At 40.8% G+C, this 19,176-nt stretch overlaps 1 protein-coding gene across 2 annotated transcripts in view; it reads right to left on the minus strand.

Moving 5' to 3' along the window:
- Window positions 1-19,176, minus strand: part of AMPH (amphiphysin) — a gene marked incomplete at its 3' end in the record, with an annotated part of 148,399 nt that overhangs the window by 75,884 nt on the left and 53,339 nt on the right. For both annotated transcript variants that reach the window (XM_079785357.1, XM_079785356.1), the window contains exon 2: window positions 9,412-9,492. In XM_079785357.1, the coding sequence (XP_079641483.1) occupies window positions 9,412-9,492 (81 nt within the window). The remainder of the gene's footprint in view (window positions 1-9,411; window positions 9,493-19,176) is intronic.

Consider the following 19,176-nt stretch of genomic DNA (forward strand, 5'->3'; position numbering starts at 1 on the left):
TTAGTAAACAGGAGCTGCCTTAAGAACCCAGCACTGATTTCAAAAAACAATTGCTCCATTTTTAATATTTCTTTTGTCACAGATTAAGGCAAAAGATATAAGATAGGAAATCAGAGAGGATTTTGAAATCTTATTCCTGGACGGATGGCATTAGGGGCTGGTACATGGAAGGGAAGTGGATATCAAAGAGAACATCTCAGTTTTCACATTTTTATCCAAGCTTCACGACCTAATTTCCAATTGTCCCTGAGTCATCAACTCCAAGTATAGCTATGATATGAAGACCAAATAAAATATACTTTCTACCTTTCACCAAAACAAAATTAGAAAGCTAGTTAGTAATTATATGTACTATTTTTCCATGTGTTTCCCTTAAGCCTTGAGTTTATACAGATCTCTATTCTTGTCTTTTAGAAAAGCTAACCCAGTGTGTGCACAAGGGGATGGAACTGCCTAGTTAGAACCATTGAACTCATCACACCAGGCAGGCTGCATACAATTTGAAGATATGTTTTACTGCCGTTAGGCAATTGTGTTTGTGACCCTTGAAGAGCCATTCCAATTTTTCCCCCTTTCCTTGTGTATGAAGAGACTTGACTTATGAGGTACATTAGGGGAATTATACAAAATCTTTTCAACTTTGGCCTTAATACCTAGATTACAGAATTGAATTTTGTTGGGGGGGGGGTAGAGGGGAGAGACTGACCTAGGAATTAAGGCAAACTGTGTTCCACCCCAACAATAACACTTCCTGAGGCTTACCGCTCCATGTCCCTTTCTGAGGATATGGATGCCAGCTCGCTATTGACAATGTTTTATCATGTCCAAATGAGACAGGAAGTGGAAGTACTAGAAAAACAACAGTTACATCAAGCTTCAGAGATGCATCACTGGGAGGGAAGAAGTGCCTTGCCCCTCATTACTCCAGTCATAATATAACAGCCAAAATGTTCCTGAAACTGCCATTTGTAATGCTGTATTAGTGTATGAGAGCTGCTATAACAATATACCAGGGACTTGGTGGCTGAAAAAAACCCCGAAATGTATCTTCTCACAGTTCTGGAGGCTAGAAGTCTAAGACCAAAGTATTGGTAGATTTGGTTTTGCCTGAGGTCTCTCTCCTTGGCTTGCAGACAGCCTCCTCCTCCCTGTGTCCTCACATGGTCTTTTTCTGCATGTGTTCATCCCTGTGTCTCTCCTGCTTCTTATGAGGACATCAGTCACACTGGATTAGAACCCTTCCATATGACCTCATTTGATCTTAATTTCCCCTTTACTGGACCTGTTTCCAAATACAGTCACATTCTGAGGTGTACTGCTGAGGTGTACTGGAGGTTAGTTAGAACTTCAATAGATAAATTTAGGAGAGACACAATTCAGTCATAACACTGTCCTCAAAGGCACTGGCTTTAAAGGATGCCAACTGCGGATGCATCAGACTGTCCCAGTGGAATCTACTGCCGATCAATGAGAATAATTTAACTAAAGGCATTCTCTGTGCTCTCATGATGCAGTTCTACTCTATAAACAAAACTACCAACTGTTCACTTTTTCTCATGATTCCCGAGTATGTGACTCATAGAGCATAGTGGTGAAGTAGGTGGGCTGTGGGGCTGCACTGCCTGGCTTTAAAATATGAGCTCTGCTACCTCTAACTGTGCAACTCTGGGCAACACTTAACTGCTCTGGACCTCTGGTTCCTCATCTGTAAAATGAAGATGATAACATCACTCACTTCCTGGGGCTCTCATGCAGATCAGGGGGGACAGTCCATGTAACGTATCAGCAGAGTACCAGACACACAGAACACATTCAATAAATGTTGGCTGACCCTGTCTATCTGATACTTTTTAAATGATAAACTGTGCAAAGAGTGGGTGTTTCATAAAGGCTTGACTAAGTTCTGCTACATGTCATGTTACAAAGGAATATTTTCATGAGAAATGTATGAAACCTCCCCAAAACAAGTTAATTGGAATCGTTGAATGTTCCCTTGTGTTTCACTTATACTTCTAAGTCTCAAATAGTTATATTTCCAGAAAGTTTGTTTTTATATCTTTAAATATTGCAGCAATAGAAGATCCAAGAGTACAAAAAAATAATTTATGCAGCTATATAAGAAGCACTTAACAATGGATATGAGAAAAATCAAACCAATGTCATAAAATTACTGTGAGGAAATAAGAAAGCAATGAATACCATGGCCAAAAGAATAATCAAGATCATTCTCAAAATAAAAGTTTTTGTGACAATACTTGGTTTTCTTATGCATAAAGCAGAATTACAATTATGGATTGCTAGGAGAATCGAGTAGAACAGTGTACAAAACACATTATAAATGCCAATACCTACTTATGGAAAGTCTTCAGAATAAAAATACTTCATTGCTGCTTTTATGTAAGCCATTCAGGTGTGGCTTTGAAATTTGTAAATTTTTGAAGCTCCTTAGAAGATTCTTATAATTGTCCAGGTTTAGAAACATAGATGTGCAATTAAGGAAGCCATTATCTTTACTATATCAGTATAACCTCAGGTTTTCATTCAAATTGTTACTCTTATACAATAGCTCTTTAGAGACACAAGTCAAATTTGTGAACCAATTCAGAAGTCTGGAGGGGGCCCAGGAATCAGTATATTTAAAAGTCCTCCAAGCAATTCCGATAGTTATGTGGAAACCTCTCCTATAATTTTGCACTGTGTCTATCACTTAATTGAGATTAAATGTGTTGACTGACACCCTAGTATGTAGCTCTAGTATGAGATGACCAAAAAATCCCTTAAAATTTGTCTGGCTCCAGATCTCAGTCAGTCACCATAAGACTTTCCTTATAACACATTTTCATCACTTAGATGGCAGCTCTAATGCAAAATCAGCCATGGGGCTTACAGGGTGACTTATGAGAATCACATGCAATGGGAACCAACAATATTGATGCGAATCTGCACTTCAACTGCAACTCGTCTATGCAGATGTTCACGTTTCAGACAGTCTCCTAGGCTTGGATGAGTGATATGCCTAATTCTCTGCATCCCATTACCAGAACAGTGCAGTCGGTCGGGGGACCATTTAGAGAGGAACATCCAAACTTAGATAATAAGCTCACTTCACAGGGAGAAGTGGAAGATACACGGAATTGGTCTCTAAATGAATGCTGAGGGATTAACCCCCATTGGCATGGTTGTTTAATGTAGTGAAGTAAAGTAAAATACAATTAAAAATAGGCAACAGGATAGGATAGATGAAAGGAAACCTTCAGAGCAATAACAAAAAGAGCTTCCACTAGAAGTGAATTCTTAATGGCTTCCTAGGAAGTAGCACAACAGTGATGCCTGGAACATCAATAATTTGGATCACAATTTAGTTAGGTTTCAACTAAAGCTTTTTATGCATGCAGGCCATAACTGATGAGATATTCTTGTGGATGGAATGAAACAAAAAGAGTAAAATAAATGAAACAAAAAGAGTAAAGAGGATAAAACATTTTTTTGTCGTCCCCTCCCCCCCCCCCCCCCCCCCCCGCACCCCGCATCTGGCACCATGGACAGCAACACCCTAATATTTACAAGCAGTGGGCAGACTCATTTGCTCCTTGAAATCCAGTGAGCAAAAGAGAGATGGTTTAATAGATGTGTCATAAATGAAATAAATAGACTAAGAGAAATTCAGGGAAAGTTGAAGAATAAGAGCCAACACATCCTTTTGATAGCTACAGGTTTCCACTAACTGCCCCCTCACAGAGACGTCAATTATATTGGCAATCATCAAGAACAAATTCTAAATCAAGACTCTGTAATTAAAAACATATTTTCCATGAGAATAATATTACAAAGGAGACAGTCTTAATGAAGGACTTAGGAGCCAAATTATAATCCCTTGCTTTTCTGCCAAAGAGTGAACATACCTATATATAAATCAGTAAAACTAAGAATATCAAGGCCAATCGTGTTACCATTCCATGAATATTTAGTATGATATCCAAGCAGCTCTACACAGTGAGAGCCTTTTCAGTAACAACCAGTGGACACCCATTGAGCCAAGGGAGTTTAGCTGGAAATGGGATTGTAATAAGACATAGAAACAATTTTTTCTAAGAATGCCAAATGGGGTGAGAATATACTCATGTACTAATGTTAAGTGGTGCAACTAGGATAGCAAATGCATCATAATCATGGAAGTACAATAACATCATCTCAAGATCCTGTGTCTTTCTTCCACTACTTTTATTGCTTCAAAAGAAAACAGACTTTTGCACACTAGACCACAAGCTTGATAATGACAGGAGCTATGCCTGAACTATTTATCATTTTGTTTCCAATGCCTTGTGCTTAGCACACACTCACTATGTTCAGTCAGCCAAGAAATGCTTTTGATAGGCTCTTAGCCACAGGAAGGTTATTCCTGGCCTTTAACCTGTTGCCTTCGATGAAGTGTCCTGCTTCCCGCTCAAGTCAACCCTTCCAGTTTGCTAGATCCTGCCTCCTACTGCCTACTCAAGGACAAGAGTCAGCTGTTCTCTTTCTCTGGTGATGCATTGTTTCCTACTAAATGACTCCCATTAGCATGCATATATTTTTGCCATCTTAAGAAAATGTTCTCTTGCCCTGGCCGGTTTTGCCCAGTGGATGGAGCGTAGGCCTGCGAACTGAAGGGTCCCAGGTTCGATTCTGGCCAAGGGCACATGCCTGGGTTGCGGGCTCGACCCCCAGTGTGGGGCATGCGGGAGGCAGCCCATCGGTGATTCTCTCTCATCATTGATGTTTCTATCTCTCTCTCCCTCTTTCTTCCTCTCTGAAATCAATAAAGAAATATATTTTTTAAAAAAGAAAAAGAAAAGAAAATGTTCTCTTGATCCCACTACCTCTACCCCTACAAACTTATTTGTTGCTCTTTGAGGCAAAACTTGAAACTTGCTGACTCCAAGCCTCCTGATACCCTTCACCTTGCTCTATTTATTCTCTTACTTGGTTTTTCCCCCAGAGCTCTCATCATTTTCTAGGAGGCAGGATAATCTGCTTATTTATTGTGTTTTGTTTACTGTCTACCACCTGTTTTGGAATAGATGACTCACAATGGCAGTCACCTTTGTCTGTCTGGTTCACTGAAGTTTCCCAAAGACCTAGATCCATTCCTGGCATGCAGAAAACACTCGATAAATGTAAGGCAAATGGATATCTAAGTAGTTGTTCTAAACATGCATCCACATCTATCAAATAACCTAAAATGTCCTTGAAAGTTGATATTAGGAGAAAATATTTTAGCCCCAGCTGATTTGGCTCAGTGGATAGAGCATCGGCCTTCAGACTGAAGGGTCCTGGGTTCAATTCCAGCCAGGGGCACATGCCCAGGTTGCAGGCTCAATCCCTAGTAGGGGGCATGCAGGAGGCAGCCAATCGATGAGTCTCTCTCATCACTGATGTTTCTCTCTCCTCTCCCTTTCTCTCTGAAATCAATATAAAAATTTTTAAGAGAAAATACGTTAAATGTTGGAAAATGTTGGCACAATAAAATGTTTTTCTTTTTTCTCTCTCTCTTAATCCTTATTGATGTTTAGAGAGAGTGGAAGGGAGAGGCAGAGAAACAGAAGGGGAGAGAGAGAGAGAGAATGAGAGAGAGAGAGAGAGAGAGAGAGAGAGAGAGAGAGAGAGAGAGAGAGAATGAGAGAGAGATGGGGGAGAGAGAGAGAAACACTGATGTGAAATATCCATCGGTTGACTCCTCTATGTGTCCTGACTGGGGATTGAACCCCCAACATTTTAGTGTACGGGATGATGCTCCAAAGCCACCTGAGCCACCCGGCCAGGGCTACAATGATTTTCAATACCATAGAATTCTCACAACTTACAGCTAGCCGTAACTATAAGTTTACTTCCGTTCCAGAGACACAGACATATGCAAAATTCTCCTATGGAATACAGGTTATATGGCCCAACCAGTCGCAGTTATTTTGTTGTTTTAATTAGTACCCCTTCTATTGCAGGCACAGCTTCTTAGCGGGGAGGTTCATTAGCAGGAAGGAGGAAGAGAAGCCAAAGTCCTTCCTTCCGCTTTGGGACTTTGCTCTGCCCATTAATGGATCTGTCATCGGGCAACCAGGAGAACGGAAAGCAGCCATGTTCACACCAGTCAGTTCTGCTCCTTGTTAGCAGCTCTGGTCAGAGAGGAAGACAGGAAACAACACAAGCAAAAGAGCCACTCTGGGGAGGAACTGGTGAAGTCAGATTTTGTTATTCCTTTCGATTTCGTAATCCTTGCTCTGAAACTCCCTCAGCATCACTGAAAATCCCGAGTTGCTGGCTGAGGAGTTCACTCTTTCCTTCTTGCCCTAACTGAGCAGTATATGAAAGCTGGACCACAAAAGCTGCAGCAATGGTGAGTCCAATGGACAAGCGAGAGTATGTTCAGAGCCTTCATCCACGCTCTCAGTTTAACTCAAACCACCTTTGAGGAAAAGAGGCTTGGGATCAAAAAGAAAATTTGAAGTTGGAATAAACTATAAGCTAAGCCTCAAGATAGAGTTCAAACACAGACCCTCTGCCACCTTTAATTCCAACATAAACAAGGAGGGAATATATCAATAATTATGAGGACCCTTATGATTTATTAAGAAGAATTTAAAAGCAAGATCATCAGGGTGCTCTATACTAATCAAGTGTGATCAGATGACTGTAATATAATGCACAAATTCAAATATAGTTTATTTTACATTGAAAATTACATCATTTTATATTTGAAAAAATCCTATATAATAAAAGCCTAATATGCAAATCAACCGAATGGCAGAACAACCAGTGGAACAACCGGTCGCTATGATGCGCATTGACCACCAGGGGGCAGATGCTCAACATAGGAGCTGCCCCCAGCCCGCAGGCCCCAGGCCAACCAAGGCGGGTGTCAGCGGAGGTGGGGGGGGAGGGGCGGGACCCAATCGCCCCGCCTGTCACTCCACAGATAGGCCCTGATCACTGATCGGGCCTAGCGACCCTACCCATGCACGAATTTCATGCATCGGGCCTCTAGTATATATATATTTATAAAAAAATATGGAATCTAGGCTTCTTAGGTAAGATCATTCTTTAGCATGTGCTGCCTTTAAATAATGCCTCTGCCTTCAGAGCAATGATTCACCATTACATTCATACTAAAATCATAGGCCTTGCAGAGGCAACCAAGTCGTGGTTGGTCCTTCTTCTTAAATTACTGTTTCTACATAAGCACCCCTTCTTTCAGCATATGCAACACATGTAAATTGATCACCAATACATATTGGGGGTTAAATGGATGTTTTTCCCTATATGGAGTAATAATAAATTCAGTTTGGCTATTCTTCCCAAGTTAATGAGTCTCTCTCCTTAGCTTCCTTCCTCCCTCGCATTCTTGTTTTCCTTCCCCACTCTAATATATACAGACAGGGTTAAAGGGGCATCCCTCCTCATTGCATTAAAATGACAATACATTTACTGTTTTTGATTAAAACAAAAATATCAGTACCATTCTATTTGTTTCACCCTTATAAAGTATATTTGCTTGGGCAAATTTCTCCAAATTTTGAAGTTTTACCAAGATATTGAAATCTGCTAATATTCTTGAGAGAACTAACATCTTGGTTTTCAATAATGATAACATATCATTTGAAAATGTATAAGCCATATACATTTTCATTTTATACAAATGCATAAAATGTATATTTTATAAAATAACATATTATTTGAAAATGATATAGTGACAAAAATAGATGGCAGAGAAGTATTTTGAAGTCACTCCATGCTGCAGCTCCTAGTGACACCGGTCACTTAACTGATGAGTTGACTTATTCAACTGCACTTGTCTCTAGCACTTTAGACAAAAAACAATCCTCATCTGGTTCAGTCAACAAAGTCCAAATAAGAGCAATAAAAATTCACTCAATTGCAAAATGCAAAGTGCTTACTTGTCATGAATGCATTCCTGAACTTGATGCTTCTCAAGGTTAGCCTTCTGGGGTGCTAACATCACAATGCCATATAAGTGATAGGTAAAAATCCAAGAACAAAGAACTAATTAGCTCTATGGGGATATACTAAGTGGGAAGACTAGGTCTCAAAGGATAGAGTGTAAATCCGTAAGTAGAGAAAACTATAAGCATGAGTCACTTTTATCCAAATCAATCCCTTAAAGCAGACATTGGGATTGCCCTACAATCCAGAGAACTGATGGACATGTTTTTCTGTGGGAAGTTGTCTCGATCTCAGACAATGACCTGTATGAGTGTTGCCCTAATGCACGAGAGAATGTATGAAAACTCACCAAATGAGAGCATAGGAAGACACGGAAAGTTTGTTCTACTGGAGAAGACTGGGGGGCACCTAATTTTATGGACCTAGATCCAACATTTCTCTGGGAATTCCATTTACTATCTTCATAAATCCAATGCTCTCTTCGTTATTTGGACATGATTTATTTTCCTATTACAGTTTTCTTCTCCAAACCCCCTCTCTCTTTTCTCGTATATTTATCCCTGAGGCCCCCCGATTTCCTCTGTGGACACTGGTAGCTATAATGACAGCAGGAAAATAAACCCATGTCCTTACATTGTCCCATGTCCAAACTCCATTTTCCAGAGGGCCTGGAAAGCTTCTTATGGCCCAGCTTTCTTCTCACCTCTAGACTGACCTCTAGATTTGAAGCTTCTAACCTCAGAGACCCCACCTGTATCTTCCCTCTCCCTGACCCTCATGCATGATCTCTAAAGAGTGATATGCCAAGCCTTAGAGAGATAAACAAGTAATTTTAAAAACTGTGCCTTTATTCATGTGTCTGTTAAACACATAGCAGTCCATTAAAGGAACAAATATCACAAATCGTGTTTCTCAATCTTTTTCCATCATGGTCTCCTCTGATGAGCTTTTTCTGACATTTTTTTAATGTGCCCCCCCCCATGAAATTTTAATACCACAAATACACTATAAATCTGGTTATGTAATATACACACATAAAAAGAGTACAATTTTTTCATCCACCAAGAACCAATTTTCACCCTCGTGGGGGAGATATACTCCCCACTGAGAATGCATGATCTTGAAGCAGGCAGCAATTAAAGTAATTTTGCCAAAAGTATATAACTACTGCTAATACTTAGTGGAATATAAATCACCTAAAACATCATCTTTCCTATAAATCAATAAACTATATTAAAAAGCTCCAGAGAAGCGAAGTCTTAATCTCCTGAGAAGAAACACAAGTCTTCTCCCTGCAGTGCCTACTGCCTCTTCCTTCGCCCTCCACCGGAAAGTCTTACAGAACTGACAAGCTTTACCCTCAGGTTAACACCAAACCCAAAGTTCTTTCTTCAACCTTAATGCATTTTAGTTACATGCTAAAGCACAAACACTGTCCACCCATTTCCACTCCATAAACTAGATAAAGGCACTTACCTCTTGCCGTTTGAAATTCTGTACATATTCTTCAAACTGTTCGTCTTTTGTCTCATCAGCTTTTCCAAGCTTCTGAAGGACCTAATTTGCAAATACAACAAAATGGTCTGCTTTAATAATGGTTTCAAACAATAAAGCAAAGAATTCACTCGGAGCCTAGCTAGTTCTTCTGTTCTGGAAGCATCTTGGCTTGGTGGCTTTGGAGCTGAACACACTTGGTTTCAATTACAGTTCCACCACTCACGGGCTGTGTGACCTCCAGCAAGTGTCATGCTAGGTTGAATTTGTTTATTTACATATCTCTTCCCCCCAATAGGACACAAGACTTAAAGACAAAAGCTATTCCTTGTCCTTTTGTCCAAAGCATCTGGCACAATACCTGATACATAACAGGTGCTCACATTTTTGTTAAACAGTGAACCAACGTTATTTGACTACAGTATTAACCTACTCCATAGGGATGGTATTAGAATTACTGGAGTTAGGCATATGGGAAGTTTGCCTCCACCATCTTCCAATGATATTTCTTTCAACTGAATAAATACTCAAAGGAGCACTGGGCTACACAAGGCCCCGTGCTAAGCACTGGTTATCCAGAAATACAAAGACAAATAAAACAAGGCCCCAGCACATAGTCATGGGACTTTTGCTGCTGATCTTCCCCCTGGCCCAGTGCTGGTAAAAGCAGGCCTTGGTGCACAGCTTGGTCCTTCCCACATGCACCCAGGCCCAGCAGAGGCAGCCACAAACTGTGGATCACTTGTAGCTCCAAACAGGTTGCCAAGGGCCAGCCACTGGCAGCGTCTTCCATTGCCCTGCACCAGAGTTCCTTCCAAGAGATTCAGAACCAATACACCCCGTGGCCAACATAAGACTGCATCAGATCAGGGTCCAATAAGCTTTGTAAGTGCATATCCAGAGGGAGATATGGCACCAAAACCTGCTGAGGTAAACTCCACTCCGGGTCTTCAGTACCCACACAGCAGATTGCAAGCTATGGCTGGGGTTGGTCCTCACAGTCAGCCAGCCTGAGGGTCAATCCCACACACGAATGGACCAATAGCAATCAAGACTCAATTACAGCAGGAGGGCCACATTACTCACACAAGAAACATTCCTGGAGCACCCAGCTCAGGTGATCGAGGAGACTGTACTACTGGACCCACAAGAAAACTGCGACATAAGGCAACCCCACAAAGACTGGGAGTCATAGCAGATCTATACACTACACAGAAACAAACACAAAGAGGCAACCAAAATGGGGAGAAAGTTACTTCAGAAAAAAAGAAGAGGATCCTGAGAGCCACGACTGGGCACATTATTCAATATTTCCATCTCTAATTTCTAAAAGACAACTTATTCAAGAATATAAAAGCCCCACAAACATTGCCTTCTCAACATACCCATACCCAATGGCATTTGGGCATTAAAACATATACTCACACAAAGCACTTTCTATGGCTAGGTTTTATATCACATTATGCTAATTTGCTCCCTAAAATCAAAAATATAACCTTGTACAAAGGAACAAGTCTTAATGATTCCTTTCAATGCAAAGACAGAGTGAGAAAAGTCACCAAAACTTAGGAAGAGACTAAAGAGATTCCTGGGCGTCCCGTTTTAGTGCAGTGCTGAACTTGCCCTTCTGATTGGCTTCCTATCGACTGGCTACTTACAGCTCCACAGAGACAGGGGTGAACCTGAAGTTTTTTGTCTGTAAGAGATGCAAATAGTTTCTGCTCAATGGAAAGTTGAACCTCAAAGGTTTATAGCTTATGATCCTGTGGGACATCACAAGTTTTGGATCTAAATCAGCAATCTTATTCTAAAATCCCTTTATTAACCCTTTGCACTCGCTTGCTTTTTTCTTGATTCCTTTACTCTACTCGGGATTTAATTTTTTAAATACCCCAGATTTTACAAAGCGCGACAGTAGAATAAAAAACTGGAGTTTCTTTTCATACAAACTTATTTATTTGGATTTTTAAATATTTCAAATTATTGATACATTCAAAGAGTATAAAAAGAGCTGCTACCGATGCTAACCGTGTCGAGTCACACTCGACAACCGAGTGCAAAAGGTTAAGTAGTTACAAACACCCAGATGCTCAACTACACTTTGAATCAGTTTTAAGACCTTATGAATTAAGTAGAGGCCCAGTGCACGAATTCATGCATGGGTGGGGTCCGGCCAGCCCACCCTGATCAGGGCCTTTGGGGTGGGCTGGCCCAGGGGAGGGGCTGCAGGAGGTTGGCTGGCTGGCCCCGCCCCCGGTTGGGGTGGTTGGCCAGCTGCAGTGCGCATCACAGTGACCGGTCATTCGGTTGTTCTGGTCATTTCAGTCACTTGGCTTTTATATATAGATGAGTTGAATTAAAATATATGGCATATATTTATTTCATGATTTTTATGAAAATCTTGTCTTTAATTTTGAAACATCACACTTCAATAACAGGATAAACTTAGGAATGCTGGGAAAAATGTAAAATATTGTTATTATTATTTTTATTACTATTGTTATAAGAAAGATAGGGCAAAGCAAAATTACACAGGCCATTTGCAAGAGGAGTAAAATTCAATGACATAGGAATTGTTGGGCCTTGTTACCAGATCTCCTCTCATCTACTCCCGTATTTTCATTCTAAGTATAATAACTTTAAGAAAGAAGAATTTTGCTCGATTGCTTCTATTCTCCTTTAAATATTTTTAAAAGAAAAGCTAAGTCTCCCAAATGACCTCCCACACACAAAACACTAAAGTATCAGGGGAAAGACATCTAGCATTTACCACAATGAAGTTTTTCCCTAATTCTTAAAATCTACTTATTCATAAATGTTTAGTCTACCTAGATCAGGTTACTCATTGAGAGCCAGCAATACCTCATCTGCTGTGAGCAGTTCACAAAGGCCAGGTAAGGCTATCAAACTCTAATGAGCAAGCAGCACACAGCTCAGTTCCCCAAGTTTATATGTTAGTAAAAAGGAACTCTTGTCTCAGTAAGTGGGAGAAAAGAAAGAGACAAGCATTTATTGTGGCTCTAATGTGTGCCTGAAACTGCAGAAAGCGGTTTACACATTACCTCTTCAGTTCTCTCAACACCCCTATCTGGTACTTACTTTGGATCTCACAGTGAGTAAGTGGCTTATTAGATATCCTCAAGAAAATCCCCATTCTGAAGTCTGATACCTCTGTCACTACCACAGATAGCCTTTTCCTTCTCATGGAAAGCAAACAGGGATACGTCAAACTATTATTCTCATATTTTCATTCAGGATTCTCACGGGCTACTCTAAGAAAGCGCATCTCCAGGCTGCACATTTACAGCAGTGGAAATCTCTGGCAGAACCCTTGCTCAAAGTCATTATTTGAATTTCAAATCATGATTCCTTGCTTTTCATTTCTAGCAACTGTACAGTATAAATAAAACAGCAACCACAACAAAAACGAATCCTGAGTGTAAAAAGGGATAAATAAATTATAATTAGATGACACCTAAGGAAATAATAAAGGATCTGGAACTCCCTGAGTTATAGCATACCCACACCTTGATGTCGGCTTCCTGATAGCAGCAGCCACAGAGGAGAGATGACAAAGGAGAGATGAGACAGAGATTCTAGCGTTTGCTGAGAACCTTCTCCATGTCAATTACTAGGTTAGGGACTTTGTGTCTATTATTTAAGCTATCCTCACTGCCACTTGCTCATCCCCATTTTACAGAAGAATGAACCGAGACTCAGAGAGGTCAGGCAACCTGTCTCTGTAAGGAACAGAACCCAGATTCAAACCAGATACTCCCACCCCAGTCCTCACAGTGCCCTCCTCACAAAGACAGCACCAATGGGCTGATCCAGCCCTTCAAATAGATGCCTATAATATGGTCCTAAAAAATAAATGCCAAGCTTCTTTGGAGATCAAAATTTTAATGTAGTCATAGAGAGTGATATCCAATTCAGGTGCTGAATTATTTGTCTTTATTTCCATATATCCAATGCATCCATCAAAAACCATGATGATTCTTCTTACAATAACAAAACTTAGGTTTCTCTTCTTTTTCCTTGCACTTTTAACCTCTTACCTGAGATTAAAGGCCTACTTTGCTGAACCATCAGATCCTACCATCATTAGCTCTCTTCTCATTGTCCCAGTGTTGCCAAACTCTCTTCTAACATGCCCCTTTGGACCTGTTATTTCTCTCCTTTAAGTCCTGTTATGGTTTCTTGAATCAAATTCTAATTTCTCAAGAAGGACCCTAAAGTCCCAATTCTTATCAATCAAGAGAGACAGTGTGTAATGGAAAGAGCAGTGATTAGAAGGATGGTGAGATCCCGAGGTCCTAGTCCTTAGAATGTCATTTAGGGATGGTAAGGCATATGGTAGTTAATAACAAAGATATATATATTTTAAAATAAAATTGTATACAGATTCACACACATTACCAATTACTCTATATCGCTCAATTTCACAAGCCAACATTACATATGAATAATATAAACGATACGTTATTCCTCATTGCAAATTTACCATTTTAAAGAAAGCTGGAGGGATCCAGTAACATAAATATTAAAAGGACAAATAATCACTCTTATTAACTAATAATATCCTCACTTATATAAGGATCTTTTTGAAAGGCAGCCAAAAATGCTGCCTTCTGAAAGAATTGGGCACTTGTAACTAGGGAAGAATTGATAAGAAGACAGATGAGATCATGTATAAGTGTAAACAAAAATGACTAATAAATATTTTAAAGTTAACAGTGGTTATTTCTGGATGGTAAAATTTAGGGTGATTATTATTTTTTCTTTATAATTTTCTATATTTTCCATAATTTCTCAATGGTTATATGTCATTAAAGTAATCAGGAACATCATAAAGATAAATAAAAAGGAGTTTGTGGTACTGTTATCTTATATAACAGACTTATGAATTAGATTCTAGTACAAGTAAGTTTATTTGTTAGTAACTAGTTGAAAGACTAGTGAGTGAATTAATATCAGCTGGAAGAAATCTTTCCAGAGGCAGCCCTCAGGGACCTATACCCGATTCAGTGGCTCATGTGTAAGGTGAGGGTATTGATTAATGTGTTGTGTGGAACTACCTAGAATGTACATGGAAATGCTAAGCTATGATGCCTGGCATATGTTTAATTTTCAATAAGTATATATTATTACAGATATTTTTATCTAACCCTATTGCATAATTTCATCCATGGCATAAACTTGCATTGACAAAAAGCGAATATTGGATATGTAATGTTATGATCATTAGAATTCACAAAAAGATCCTCTCTAACTAGATGAAATTCAAGAGATAAAATTTAGGTAAAAAAATATAATTGTTCAAGTATCAGATTTATGTATTCAACTTTCAACCGAAATACAACAGAATGGATGGTAGGAATACACGGTTTCTGTCCTTACTAAGGAAACGACTTCAGTTAAAATGAGTCAGCAAAGTGATGTTGCTGTCAAAGCCTCCAATGTAATCTCAGCTGCACTAATAAGCATGACAGCTACCAGGAGGGAGGTCCGGGGTGCTTCTCTGTGGTGGACAAGTTGGTAAACACGTAACTACAGGCAACTTGGAGCCAGCTGACAACAGAGAGAGTGACACCATAAGGTAAGAGGCATAGATTATGTAGTTGGGCATGTTACCAGGGAGAAGAGGAGACCATGGGGGAGAGAGCACAGCTGTCTTCAAAAACCTGAAGTACTGGCATAATGAAGAAGGATTAGATTTGTCCCATCAGAAACCAAGACCGAGAACTAGTACTGGCAGATAAAAGCTATATAAAGAAAAACTTTGCATTAAAAATGTTTATCATGGTTCTCTGGAAATTAAATAGGTTGTTGGTAGAGGTAATTAGCTCATTGACCTAAGAGTTATTTGAGCTTAACCAATAGTTAGAGGCGTCAGAGAAGAGATTTATTCATCAAACGGGTGAATGGAATGAGTCATAGTTCGAATATCTTTTATTCTTGAATCCATAATACATTTCTCATGTTACACATTATCCCTGGAGAAAAACGCAAATCACAATGAGTCATAAGCAGAGAAGGAAGTCTGTTCATTTCTATCTCCAACTTATATGGACCTACTGACAGCTGCATGCCACGCACTGTGCCAGGAGTGCAGAAACGCAAGCTGCAGCCTGGGGACTGGAGTGGTGTGACAGTGTGGAAGCGCGAGACCTGGAACTGGAGAAGATGAGGCTGGCATGGTAAACAGAGGGCAGATTATGGAAAGGCTCCGTCTGCAAGACTAAAGACTGTGATTTCCTCGTACAGACCAAGTGTTGCCCTGGAGTCAGCTACATGGACAGATTTGTGCTCCTTCATGACATTAGGACAGATGAAAAGAGCACGGATGACCGCACATTTCTGCTGTGGAGGCTGAGTAGCTCATCTGCCCAGAATTCCAATTGGGGGTTGGGGTAGGGGGGGCGTTGGTTGTGATAAAGGCTCCAGAGGAGGGAAATGGTTCAGATGTGGAACTGGGAAAGGTAAGACGAGAAACACACCACAGTAATTAGATGGAACTCAAGGCCCAGCTGAGGCAAAAACCAGGGATGTGCAGTTGCCTACATTTAAGCAGGTTTGTGATTTTTTTCTCCAGCAGCTTTAATGAAGATGACAGAATTGATCTCTACATAGCAAATATCTTTTTTTTTAATGTATTTTTATTGATTTCAGAGAGGAAGGGAAAGGGAGAGATAGAAACATCAATGATGAGAGAGAACCATTGATTGGCTGCCTCCTACATGGCCCACACTGGGGCTTGAACCACAACCCAGGCATATGTTCTGACTGGGAATTGAACGTTGACTTCCTGGTTCATAGGTCGACGCTCAACCACTAAGCCACTCCGGGCTGGGCTACATAGCAAATATCTTAAGGCACCAAAGACACTGGAGTCTAGAACTGAGATGACAAAATCCTGCCATTTATCTTGTTTTTTTATGTCACAATATTTGACAGTGAGTTTATAATTTAGGTGGCCTCTCATTCACCTCTCCACTGGCGTTGATGAAAATACCAATTAAGCCTAAACAGTTTGGCACATTGATATTACAGGAGGATCACTGGATGTTCGTGCATCTGATACTCAGATTTTGACAACATGACACATCTTCCATCTACAGGCAAAATGAACAAAATGCTGTGCTTCCTGAATTTTTCTTTAGGACTTAGGTCTTTGCTTTCAACGCTAATTGTATCTACATTGATATGGTGCTCTTTTTGAAACAATAGGCTTTCTTTAGTTACTTTTGTTGCTGCTGTTTTTCAAATGCAAAATAATACTCTAAGTTGAATAAGCTTTTCAAACTGCTTTGCTGACTATTCCTCTCTGAATATTCTTCTCAGGTTGGCTGTGTGCTTATCCCCTCAGCCTGCAGTGCAGAAGCTCTGAACTGGTCAAAATACCTATCATGACACAGGCAAATTAAAAAATCCAGTAGGAAGAAAAAGTGGGAATATGGAACTTGAATATTTCAACTAATGAATCTTCTCCCAGCATCTCCTAAAGCAGTTAGTTCCTCAGCTGGGGTTGCAAGGGATGCTCCAATGATGTGAATCTCACATTCTTTTCTAGAGCAATTGCTCATATGTAAGGTGCCCAAGGGGGTCCCTAAAAACTTAGAACTCTTTGATGTGGGCAGTTTCCCCATACCGTAAAGCCAAAATTCTGATAGTCTCAAATCCTCATAGTCCAGTGCAAATTAAATACTATCATAGCAGTACGAGAATAATTGCCCTCTCTTCATATGTTAATATAAGAAATAAAATACTATGTTGGCAGCTTTTAAAAAAGTTGTTGGCATTTTAAGTCAAAGAAAAAACTCACAATCTTCCATCCCACGTGGAAATGACTTCTGTAATTAGGGGCAAAGATCAAAGCAAGGTCAACTATGGTGAGGTGTGACCCCAAGCAAGAAAACAAATCCTACAATCAAAAGTGGGAAAACGTAAGAGGAAAGGATACCGACCACAAAGAAAGTCAAGATGCAGGCCCTGGGGGTGTCAGAGGCATGTATTTATATACAGCTGGATACCTGGACAAGAGTAATGGTTAAAAGAATTTGGCAGGATTGGCCACTGGGGTGCCTTAAATTCATGTATCGGATGAAAGCTCAGACTAGACAAACTTCCACTCCGGGTGATTCATGCTACCTTGAGGAAGACTGAAAGCCAACAAGAGAATCACACAATGCAATTAGTCTTCTCTGAACAAGGAGGCACCTTTCTCATGACACTTTGTCTTTATTGAGAGAGGGAGGGAGAGAAAGACAGAGAGAGAGACAGAGAGAGAGAGAGAGAGAGAGAGAGAGAGAGAGAGAGAGAGAATAAAATTATGTGCATATCCATTAAATCCAGGAGTCAACTGCATGGGAGGACTGTGGTCTCTGCACAGGACATGGAGAATTGGTGGCATACCTGCCCATGCCCAGATGACTCATTCACTCATCTGTTCACACACGCACCTATCGCACTGCAAATTCAGAGAGAACGTATCACGTGCTCTCTGACACTGCCCAGTGCCCTGGCCTAGGACTGGAGGGAGCCATGAAGGACGTGCAGGTGCCGTGCAGCGGCTGGTCCTGAAGTGGCTATGGGCATGCACTGCACTCCAGGATACTAGTTCGTGGCCTGCTTTCTGAGTAAGCTTCGGGATTTTAAAAAGTGGTTTTAATGTGTCCTAATTTGAGAGGAAAAGGATAAACCATCCTTTGGTAGGTTCGTGTGCCCCTCAAGGTCCTGCACAGTCACCGCCATCAGGCCGTCTGTGGGATGTCTTTCTGCACCATTATGACTTCCCCTCCTGCTCTGGCAGATTTCAATAGCACACCAGCCGCAGGCTCTCAGAGGCTGGCATGAGCCTCCCTGCTAATTCTGGGAAACACTTTTGGAGAAGCAAGAACAGATGAGGGAGGGAATGTTCACAGCCTTCGGTCCCGTTTGAGTGGCCTTAGGATTTGCATTGTTTGAGGACAACATATAGTACAGAGAAGCACAAGCCTCAGATGTGAGCAGGTTTATCCTAAGTGGGACATGGGCGAGTGGGAATTAGAACGCAATGGAGGAAAGTCCAGAAGCCTCGAAGGGAAATTGTGTGAGAACAGCTCCCAAAATGCAGATACGGTAACACCGGTCACAACTGTGCTCAATCATGCACCTGCCTGCTGAGGTATCATGCTCCAGAATTCTGTTCTCTTCTATCCTACCCAATGTATAAAGGTGAGAACATCTTAGTCCTCTAACGTACACCCCCCAAAAAATCATGTGGAAAAAGACAGCTTGAGGAATACTGATCTAGTGAAGATGAACGGGGTGTGAGTCTGGCATCCAAAGCCTCCTCTTCTGGGAGTCAGGTGCGTGCTCTCTCCCTCTGCGTTGGGTCACCTTGTCTCAGGACAGCTTTTCTATGAAACCTGATACCTCCGGTATCCAACCCAGAATACAACACTTACACCAAAATTCCGTGAAGAGGAAGTCTGCTAAAGCCTCTGAGTCATCCCCGGAGGCTCTGAGAGGGACCAGATGTTCCTTCTCCCGTGGCCTCCTTCAAGGATACAGCACTGTCTCACCCCAATATTGCAGGAGCTAATACAGTGATCTTCCAACCTCATCAGATCATTTTAAATTAATCCTCATGCTCCTCAGTGAGAGGAAAATATTCCTCCGCTGACCACCGGCCATGTATTTGAGAGAAAACATGCCTGCTGAACTGCCATGCAATCTGCCCATGAGGAATTGCTGCAAGGTGTG

Source organism: Cnephaeus nilssonii (genome assembly GCF_951640355.1).
Source record: "Cnephaeus nilssonii genome assembly, chromosome: 12".
In the NCBI taxonomy this organism is placed as follows: Eukaryota; Metazoa; Chordata; class Mammalia; order Chiroptera; family Vespertilionidae; genus Cnephaeus; species Cnephaeus nilssonii.